Source organism: Salvia splendens, unplaced genomic scaffold (genome assembly GCF_004379255.2).
Source record: "Salvia splendens isolate huo1 unplaced genomic scaffold, SspV2 ctg591, whole genome shotgun sequence".
Taxonomy (NCBI): Eukaryota; Viridiplantae; Streptophyta; class Magnoliopsida; order Lamiales; family Lamiaceae; genus Salvia; species Salvia splendens.
In genome coordinates this window covers 4,096-14,394 of record NW_024599252.1, presented here as the reverse complement: position 1 = coordinate 14,394, position 10,299 = coordinate 4,096, and the positions used below count along the sequence as shown (strand labels likewise).

At 41.7% G+C, this 10,299-nt stretch overlaps 2 protein-coding genes across 4 annotated transcripts; both read right to left on the bottom strand.

Annotated features, from left to right (window-relative positions):
• Nucleotides 1-278: 278 nt before the first annotated feature.
• LOC121790699 (protein RER1A-like) lies at nucleotides 279-2,068 on the bottom strand. Of its 3 annotated transcripts, none has more exons than XM_042188840.1 (4): nucleotides 1,696-2,068; nucleotides 750-930; nucleotides 590-657; nucleotides 279-524 (listed from the first exon to the last, which is right to left on the bottom strand). In XM_042188840.1, the coding sequence occupies exons 1-3, from the start codon at nucleotides 2,037-2,039 to the stop codon at nucleotides 604-606; spliced, it is 579 nt and encodes a 192-aa protein (XP_042044774.1). In that variant the 5' UTR covers nucleotides 2,040-2,068; the 3' UTR covers nucleotides 279-524; nucleotides 590-603. The 3 variants fall into 3 exon arrangements, with proteins under 3 accessions (XP_042044774.1, XP_042044775.1, XP_042044773.1); XM_042188841.1 differs by having other exon boundaries at nucleotides 279-520; XM_042188839.1 differs by having other exon boundaries at nucleotides 279-472.
• A 3,634-nt stretch (nucleotides 2,069-5,702) lies between these two features.
• Nucleotides 5,703-7,645, bottom strand: LOC121790701 (F-box protein SKIP2-like). The gene has a single exon (XM_042188845.1). It carries the CDS (start codon nucleotides 7,521-7,523, stop codon nucleotides 5,919-5,921), a length of 1,605 nt encoding a protein of 534 aa, XP_042044779.1. The 5' UTR covers nucleotides 7,524-7,645; the 3' UTR covers nucleotides 5,703-5,918.
• Nucleotides 7,646-10,299: the final 2,654 nt, after the last annotated feature.

Below are 10,299 nucleotides of genomic sequence, written 5' to 3'. Positions count from 1 at the left end.
TTCCAAAGTAGCTTTTCTAAATCAAACTCTCTTTGTTCTTTCTCTTCTGAATCTTACATCAAGAAATGGTGGTACAAACACAAGATCTTGCTGTCTGAAATCGAAGTGAAATCAAAATAATGCTTTTGAAGAGGCATTATATTTCCTCCACTCAATTCTTCTGCAAGCTTGAACTAATTCAAAATGTAAAATACTAGAAACAATGCATGATAATACTAAATGAATCCCACAGCATTTTAAAGCGATGGTGTTAATGGTTCATCTCAAGTAGCAGGATATACAGTACTACGTATAAGAAGTGAAGTTATGCATAGCTCCAACACTATGAGTTAAAATTTTCTTCACTAGTCTACACAACATATAAAATTTATAAATAAAAATAAATAACAAAACAAGCTCGTTGCTGGTTATATCATTTCAACTTTCATAGTCAGATCATGCATCTGCATTCCGGCGGCATACGAATTTTCCTCTGCAGCATAGCAAAGAACACTTCAATTGGCCGGTGGAAGCGCAAACTCTTCCTGAGGAGCCGAAATTATAACAGCGAATATTTAACAAAAATTTTGCAGGATATTATCATACTTACCCGTGAATTTCCAACTAAGTATTCAAGCTTTCTCTCTCGGGAGAGGAGTCCCTCTTTCCGCCATATTTCTGAAAGTAACAATGGATAAATCTTATTCTGAGGATAAAAGGCATCTCAAGCAACAACGACATTTGAACTGCAAGGAAAATCACAGAATTACCTGCTTCCCGGTAGAAAATGGAACATATTTATACTTCATCATATGAAGTATCTGTCTCCTTAGCATTAGTGTGCACAGCATAACCCAGTAGAAGAGAAGTATTGGCCAAAACACAGGTACATCAAACACGCTGAAGAATGTCAGCACGAAAGCAATGCAGAATGCTTTGGTTATTGAATACCTAGAAATAAAACAAAAGGCTACCATATAATCTCACAATGAAGACTAAAAGTGAACAGATTAGGCTTTAAATCAGGCCTTGAAGGAGCCAGAAACAAGCAAGAACATATTTAAAACACAACAAGCTCAGCCTCACCGAAGTATTCATCCCCAAAGTTTATTCTTTCGTAAAACCTAATGGCTAACCTTGTGATCCATTTACAACCATCGATTGTTCCTGATCGTGCCATGGATTTAAGTTTAACATAAAAAAATGACTCAAACAAGTTGATTGGCACCACATACTCAGAATTAGCTTGTTTCATACAGTGGCAGTCGATCAACATTCGTTTACAAATTATTCAATTACCAATTTTCTCTAGCCTGCCATGCTAACTACAACATTATCACAACATTCAGATTCAGGTAAATTAGCTAACTTCAAAATCCACAATATTAACTTTTGCACCATCCTTCCCCAATAATTATTACTCCTAAGTTGAAAATTAGAGTTAAGAGTTTAAAGCAACAGAAAAAATCTTGACAGTATAACAATTTGCATTAAATTTCAAACACAAAACCACAACTACAACCATTTAGCACTCGCAGATCCTCTTTACTTAATTGAATAAAAATTAGGGCATAAAGTGTCGGTAAGCAACCTCAAACGATCACATTAGCAATACGAAATTAATTACTTACTATAAAATAAAATAAAATCTTCAACTAGCAGTACAAAAACGCCGATTTCTGATGTAATTGAAGAACAGAAAGAAAAGCGACAAACCAGAATTTGAATTCGGGGAGGCGGCGGACGAAGGGGCGGAACTCTTCGGAGTTCCGAATAGGGAGCGTGGCGTCGAATTCGGGGTCGTCCTGCGGCGAGAGGAATCCGATGAACAAATTGAGGAGGTAGATGCCGAGGGCGTAGGAAACAACGTAGAATCCCTGGACCAGGTACACCCGGACTCCATAGATCAATGCGATGCAGAGGAACGCGATCCAACGGTAGAGCAAGTACGGTGTTGACTTATCTAGGAAGTGCTGGAACCGCTGCGAAACCGCGAATTTCCACTGCGAGATGGCGGATGAGGCCGCGGTGGTGGATGAACCGTCGGCGATGGGTTCCATTGTCTAGTGTTTTTAATTGGTCTGGTTTGGTCTAGTACACATCAAATTGGAAATAAATAAACCGTTTACTTTTTATATTTTTGAATACGAAAACAGATTAGTAAATTCGTAAGTACAATAATTTTGAATACAAAAATTTGCTTATCGACATAGTTTGGCTAATAGGGTCCTAAATGGAAACCTATTTTTTTTTATTCCAGAAGTGTAGCATGAATGAGAAAAAAAAATGAGAACGTATAGCATTAAGAAAACAAAAAAAAAGAAACCAAAAATCATTATACATTAGACTATTAGCAATTCACTACACCAGATTTTAATCTTATTTATCAAAAATATACTTTAATGACCTATTTCCAATAATCATTATACATTAGGCTATTAGCAATTCACTACACCAGATTTTGATCTTATTTGTCAAAAATATACTTTAATGACCTATTTCCTTCTTCACTCTTTAACAGTCCCAATTGTCCATTTTAATATGTCACATATAAAAGTTTCAGTTAGAATATAATAAGTCTAACATTTTGCTAATTCTTTTCTACTCACAATTTATTATAAAACTAATATATAAAAATGAGATCCAAATTCCATTATCTTTTTCCACCAATTCTCCGAGAGCTTGAGATCTGGGAGAATGGATATTTGATCCGAGAAGATGGTGCCTTGGAAGACTAGCAGAAGAAGCCAAAACGAAACACGGTGGTTTATCACTCTTATCTCTCTTTTTTTTGGTTAAATGAACATAAATTTAAAGGTCACGCCACAGAGGATTTGAACCTGAAACATTTAGCCTCAGACATTATTTACCTCTATACCGCTTGACCAACTCACACACACTCTTATCTCTTTTCTGTTCAATGGAAGGGAGGGAGAGAGAATTATGGAGAGAATGGGGCGTTCGTGCATTTGTTATAGTCGTGCTGCTATTGTTTTTTTCTTTATATATTTCTTTATTTTTAATTTTTACTTAATGGATTTTAAAGGATCCACAATGGATGTCCTAATGGGCGCCCTTGTGGGAGCCCTAGTGGTTGCCACATCAGCATTTTTTAGTCCGCCCCTTCTTTCTGCAATGGTTTCGCCCTATCAATTAAACTCAATTTGCATTTAATTTTTAATATTATTATTTTTATTTTGTTTTTAATTACTAAAATACCAAAATATATTATATTAAACACCACAAATAAAAAACAACAACTACATTACTTATTTAAAAAAAACTACATCATACTTAAATAAAAAAACTACATTACTAAACTAAATTACTAAATTAATAAAAACCTAACTAGTCATCTAAATCTAACTTCTTGCTCAAATTCTTGACTGTCTTCTCAATTCTCTGTCGTTTTTCCGGATCGGTTTCCTGATGAAGGCTGTTTTGTGCGCCAAGTATAAACCTATACTCGCACACCTCGCGAAAGCCATCGAACTCATGGAGCACTGAGGGCACGAGCTGAGTAGACGTAAGAGGCGCAGCCTGCGGGGGAGCTGATCCAGACGCAGCCGTCTTCCCTTTGGCCTGGGCTTTGGCAGGCTTGTTGCCAATGGGACGTCTAAAAGTAGACGTAGGCGTGCCGGAACTCCCTTCCGACTCAGTGTTGAGATCCACAGGCGATGGGCCGCTGCTTGTGTAATTGCCAGTGGCGGTGTTCTTCGTCCGCTTTGCAGCTGAGGATGCGGCCGGTATCCCTCTGTCGAACTTCGACTTGTCCTTCAAGATTAGCCAAATGTTGTAGAACTTGAACTGCTCGTACTTCGACTGGTATGTGGCCATCGACTTCTGGATGACATCCTCCATGCCCTCACTGCTGGCCCTTTCGTCCCTGAACTTCGTGTAAATATCCTTGAAGTAGTTGACATGGAGCTTGATCTGATCCCAACACTTGCGGAGCTGATCCTTGCTCTGCTTGTACGCCCAACTCGCCTTCAATCTGATCCCACATCCTGCCCTGAGCCACCTCCATGTACTCCTCCATGGTGCCTTGAGACGTCTGGTTTTTGGAGTTTATCGAATCCTCCGATATATCGACCCAACCCTAAGCCACCTTCATGTACTCCTCCATGGCGTAGTCAGTACGCTCCACGGCGTACTCGTCGTTGGGATCGTTGGATGGGAGTGGGACTGGGACGGCTGACGTCTTTTCCTTCCGCGCCATCTTCTTCTTCCTCCTCGGCGGCTCAGGAGCAGGAGGTTTCCCACAACTCGACTCCATGTCCTCAAGCCGGTAGGTGTCGGTGTTGAAGAACAGATCGAACTTAGAATCAGAAACGAAAGTGGACCCTACAGATCCAGGAGTCTTGACCCGATAGTCTTCGTGGTCGGGCCAATGGGCGCTGCCGCCGCGCCTCCAAACATCGGCATATCGTCGTTGACACTATACGGGTTTAGGAATTGACTCGGATCCATTTCTTGAAAGTGTGAAAGTGAGAAAAGAGAAGAGAAAGAGAGTAGAGTAGGGAGTATTGTGTGAAAGTGAGTGAAAAGTGAATGGGGATGGAGTATTTATAATGTTTTAAAGAATTAAAGAAAAATTAAACGCATCAAGATCGGGCACGCCCCTGCAATGGGTGCCCGATGCATCGGGCGACCGACCCAGACCACCGATATTTCGGTCGTCCCACTCGGGCGCCTGCAATGGTTGGACGAGGACGCCCGAGGACGATTTTGCCCGATCTCCTCACCATTGTGGATGCTCTTAGTGGCCTTAAAATTTTTAATGAAGGAACATATATTATTGGTTGTCACATGTACGATTGTTGTGGCATTCATATTGAAATATTATAATTTGTGAATAATTGTAATATTTTTTTATATTTCAATATTAATAAGTATTTACATTATCTACATTTTTTTATTTATAATTTTGTATAATTATATTTTTTTCCTTTCATTTAATTAATTTGTCTCACATCAATATTTAAAAATATCTTGGTCACGAGTGTGATACTAGTCTAGTCTACAGGTATAATGATAAAATCGAATAATTATACTAGTATTAATTGGATTTCATATATGATTTAATGCTTATTACTAATAAAAGTTTAAACTGGTATGTTAGAACTAAATTTGCTTTTCTTTCTTATTCTAAATTCTTCGTTTATCTTCGTTTCATATTTTTTCCAATCTCCCATCCTATTTCGTGAAAAAATTATGGGATGCTTATAAGACAATAAATTAGCTAAAAGAAGCGTGAATAATAGAATTAAATAAGACGGTCAACCTATTTCGGTAGGAATCGGCCTACCACCAGCCACCAATATAGACATATAGTACTCCTTTCATCCTATGTTACTCGCATTTTTCATTTTAGACCGTAAATTTATGATTGATTTTTTAGTGTAATTAAATTAGAATTTTAAGTGTAATGAGACATCACTTAATAAATGAGCTCTTAACTTAATCTAACATATTAATTAATTGCATTAATTCTAACTTAAACTCTAAATAGTGTAAGGAGTTTGTGACGAGCCGAAAAACAATAGTTCAAGTAACATGAGACGGAGGGAGTATTAAGTAGTATTTTAAACCACAATAATTAAAACGTACTGTAACTAAATACATTAAATAGTAAATACTCAAACACACCCAAAATAGATTCCGTAGGTATAGGACACAGCTTGTTAAATGAGAGAAGAAAATAGCACTAGAAAACTGTAAAATATCAGGAAAAATCTGTCAATTTATTTTTAACCAAAGAATACCCACAATTACCAGAGAAAGATCAGGAAAATACATGGTATATTTAAAAGCAAGGCAGAAGACATTGAATTCATTGGAAATTTCTACAGAAAAAAGGATATCAAGTCACCATACAATAGAGTAACAGGTTTACACAGATACAAAACTCTGCAATGTTATACCACTACACAACTCAATCATGTGCTATCATTTGAACTACCATTACCGTTTACTAACCTCTGGAAAGCACAGGCAGCAATAGTTCTTCCAGCCAAGAGGCTGAACCTCGACTTATTGGATGATCGGGCTCCATTACTCGTTGATCCGTGTCCATGGTCATAAGTAGTTACTTGTGCCAACTCCCCTCTATACTCCGCCTCCGGTAGACCTGCATTGCTTGTGTTCCAATCTATTCTCGGAAGCTCAACCTCGTCCACGTCTAAATTCACAGCCAACGACTCCCTCCTCGCCCTGAGCTGATCCACAATCACACTCGACACTCCTCTACACTTCTTGACCTTGATCTTCACCAGATTTGGGCAGCCAGTAGCAAATGCCTCAATCCCAGAATCTGTAATACGACAACCCTTTATGCAGAGTTTCCTCAACGAATTGCATTTAGCAGCAACGCACGAAATCTCAGCATCTCCAATGGTATCACTCCCGCAAAGAGCTAATCTCTCCAAGTTGAGGCAATTTGAGGCCACTGCTGTCAAACTCGCCGTCGTTGGATTCACCCCAATAAGCACCAACTCCACGAGATTCTTGCTATTCTTGGCAATAGCAATCAATCCCTCATCACCTATCCTATTAGTTCTCCAACCATCAATATGGAGCTTCCTCAAAAGCTTACAGTTCTCAGCAATGGCAGAGATCCCATCATTGGAGCAATCAGGGGTCTTAACCAGGTGAAAATTCTCCAAATCAGGGCACTTAGAGATGGCCATCAATCCGGCGTCGTTCACCTGCAGCCTCTCCAAATGAACCTCCGTTAAACAATTCTTCCTCCCTGCCACCGCCTCAAGCAATCTATCCCAATCCCCCAAACACCTAATAATCTTCAAACTTTTCAAATTCTTCGATTCAATTACCAAAGGCGAGAAACATTGGCCGTTATAGAGCTCCTTAAGCGTGATTGACCTAAGCCTAGAACTGGCAATCCCGGGCCCAATCGACTCGGCGGGGAAGCCGTTGTCGATTCCTCGTAATCGACTAACAGAGAGCTCTTCAAGCGAAGAGCAATTATTCAACAGCGCGTTCATACCCTTAGCACCGAACGAACACGAGCTACAGGAGAATTTACGCAGATTTTTGCAATTTTGAGCCAAAGCCAACATACCTAGATCGGAGATTTCGCGGCATCCGCGGAGCTTGATGCGTGTGAGGCTATGGCATCGTTGAGAGATCAACGCCAACGCGGCGTCGTTAATGCTGGTGGATTTGCGGTCGCAACGGAGGGCGAGTTTGGTGACTGAATCAAAGCGGGTGAATATCGAGGGAAGGAATGGCGCGGAATCGGCGGAGGCGTTGAGGGAGAGGCGGTGGCGGCTCTGGCCGTCCACGGCGAGCCATCGGCGGCAGACGAGAGAGCTCCTCTTCCGGTCGCCGGAGCTCAGGCATTGGAAGATTAGGGCTAGGCATTCATCGGGGATCTCGGACGTGTAGTCCGGTTCCTGATTCGAGGAATCAGCGTCGGGAGGAGGCAGGGAGGAGTTGCGGTGATGGTGAGGGGAGAGGCTGAGATCGGCAATATAGGCCGAGCCACCGGAGGAATAGCCGTAGGAGGAGGTGGTTTGGCCCATTTTCACGATGGCTCGTTGATGACACGCGCCGCCGGATGGTGAGAATCGAATTAGGTGGTGGAGAGGTGGTTTTTGGGAGAATTCAATTTGGAAATTATTTGTGGCTGATTCAACTCAAAAATTGAGGGGTTCAGTTGAGGATATTAATGGGAAAATCATATTTGACCCGTCAAAAGCGTGGTTGTGGGGGCTTCGTGGTGGGCGGCGCGTCGGTGCCACGGCCAAGACGATTGGTACATTTGAAAATCCAATTTCATGTAATTGCGCTATCCATGAAAATATGCTATCAACAAAGCAAATAATCTTTAACTTAATTAAAAAGATTTATAAAACCTATTAAAATATCAATAAAATCTGGATGAATGGAATCGGATTATTACTTAAACAAAATAAATTAAAATATAAAGGAAGAATTTATTATTTCTTTATGTCTATTTTAATAAATAATATTGGAAAAATGTTCTAAATTTGCGGCTGGACTTGGAATTTTAGAACTGAGGAACAATTCAACTTGTTGTAAACCGTCTATGGGACGACGCCGACTTGGCGTTGACAAATTCCCCAAACGTATGCGTCTACTAAAATCAACTGACTTCGTCTCTACAGCCTTCAAATTCTCTTTTTCAATTTTCTTCACCATTCATATTAGTCGAAATATTACTGGAACAGATTAATCAACTTCTGAATAAGTGTTATTCCATGTGAATACTTATATTTATTTTCTGATGAATAACTACTCCTATTTTATTTATGTATTTTTATTATTTTATAATATACTAAATGGATCACACAATTCACTACTTCTTTTATTTTTATTTTATTATAAATTAATATATACTCATTCCGTCTGCTATTAGGAGTCTCATTTATTAGCGCCACGAGTTTTAAAAAATGTTAAAAAAAGTGTGTGGAAAAAAGTTAGTGGAATAAGAGTCTCACTTGTTTATATTAGAGCATCCACTACGCGGCGCGCGGCCGTCGCAGAGAGACGGATCCGGCGCGCGACTCGTTGCGAGGAGCCGTTCCGTCCCGCGCCCGTCGCCAGCGCGTCCCGTGCCTGCGAGACAAGCAACGGGGTGTCTCGCCACGCGCCCTGGCGACGTGGAGCGCCACTGTGTCGTGCGTGACGCCCACTCGTCGGCCCGCGAGTGGGCGTCGTCATGTGCTGACACAATAAATCTTTTTTTAAAAAAATCGAATTTAAAAAAAATAAAAAAATTTCTAACGGTAATATTACCGTTTTTTCTTTTTTTTCTAGTTAATATTTTTACTTTATAAATACTCCTAATTCATCCATATTTCACACACAACTACACATCTATTCTTCCTAAATCATCTCAATTTGCTCTCCAATTTTCATCTAACAACACATCAAAAGATGTTCGGCGACGACAACTCCGACGGTGGAGGCTCCGGCGGGTGTGATCTCAACGCGTTCGGCCATTGGGAGACCATGATCAACACACTCGGTGGTTCCGATTCGTCGACGTCGGGGGGTACCAACCACCCAATTTTGACGTGGATGCATATATCTGTCCCTCCGCCCCGTGCTATTCGTAGGGATTATCCCAGATTCAGGAGGATTTTCCCGTTGATCCCACGCCGGGAGTAGGCCGAGGCGGTGGAAGCTCCAGATCGGAACCCCAGGCGGGCGAGGAGGAGAAGGAGGAGGAGGAAGAGGATCTAGGCCGGCATCCGTACAGCAACCTCAAAACGCTGGCGGTGTACAACGCCTGGGTTACCGTCTCGTACGATCCCATCGTCGGGAAGCAACAACTCCGGAAGTGTTTTTGGGAAAAGGTCTGCGAGCTCTACCACCAGATCAAGCCGAAAGGCTCCCGCAAGCGCATATTTAAAATGCTCCGCTCTCACTTTGACCGAGTCGACAGACAGGTCAAAAATTCTGCGACATCTACTCGACCGAAGCGGCGCCACGGGAGCCGACATTCTGAGGGCGGCTTTGTGCGTCTACAACCAGGACACCGACAAACAATTCAAATATGTTGATGTTTGGCAGGCTGTCAAGGACGAGGAAAGGTGGGCCGGCGGTGTCCGCTCCAGCTTAGACTCAACCTCAAAGCGCACGAAGCACAAGACGAGTGGCCAATACTCGTCTGGTGACACCGATGAGGCAGCGGCGGACAAGAGGGTGCACCGGAGGAGTTTGTGGGTACGGTCGACGATGACTGGGGATCCAGCCGTGGGCGCCGTCGGCCGCAAGGGACGAAGGCGGCGAAGGCGGCTAGAGCGAGGAAGGGCTGAGGCGAATCAAGCCAAGCGCGCTCGGGATCGGGCTCGGGGGAGGCTCGGACACCCTTATGGCGGTGTACATGACCGCCACAATGGCCGACACTTCCCGCTTCTCTCCCTCCCAATACGCGGCCTAGTGGAACGGAATTGTGCATATGGCAGCACAACTTGGCCTTCCGACTCCCCCTCCACCTCGACCGCCTTCGGGGATGATTCGCCGGCGGAGTAGTTTTTTTTATTTTCTTTAAATTTATATTTTAAATTATGCAACGTTTAATTTTTTAGGATTTTAATTGTAAGTTTTTTTATTTTATTAACTTTTTAGTTGTATTTTTATTTTATGTGGGTGTTTTTTAATGCAGTGTGTTTTTAAATTGAATTGGGCTGGAAATAAAAATAAAAAATGAAATTGGATGAATAGTAATTTAAGGGACGGTTAAGGGACAGAGCGTTGCAGGTTCCGTCCCTTAGTTAAGGGATGGAGTAAAAAAGTATAGTGGGACCCTCAAATAGTAGTTTAAGGGAC

Coding starts and splice junctions, on each gene's coding strand:
- LOC121790701 (XM_042188845.1), bottom strand. CDS start 7,523: ATGGGCCAAACCACCTCCTCCTACGGCTATTCCTCCGGTGGCTCGGCC.
- LOC121790699 (XM_042188840.1), bottom strand. CDS start 2,039: ATGGAACCCATCGCCGACGGTTCATCCACCACCGCGGCCTCATCCGCC. Junction 931..1,695: donor CTCCCCGAATTCAAATTCTG/GTTTGTCGCTTT, acceptor TTTTATTTCTAG/GTATTCAATAACCAAAGCAT. Junction 658..749: donor CATTTTCTACCGGGAAGCAG/GTAATTCTGTGA, acceptor TGTTACTTTCAG/AAATATGGCGGAAAGAGGGA.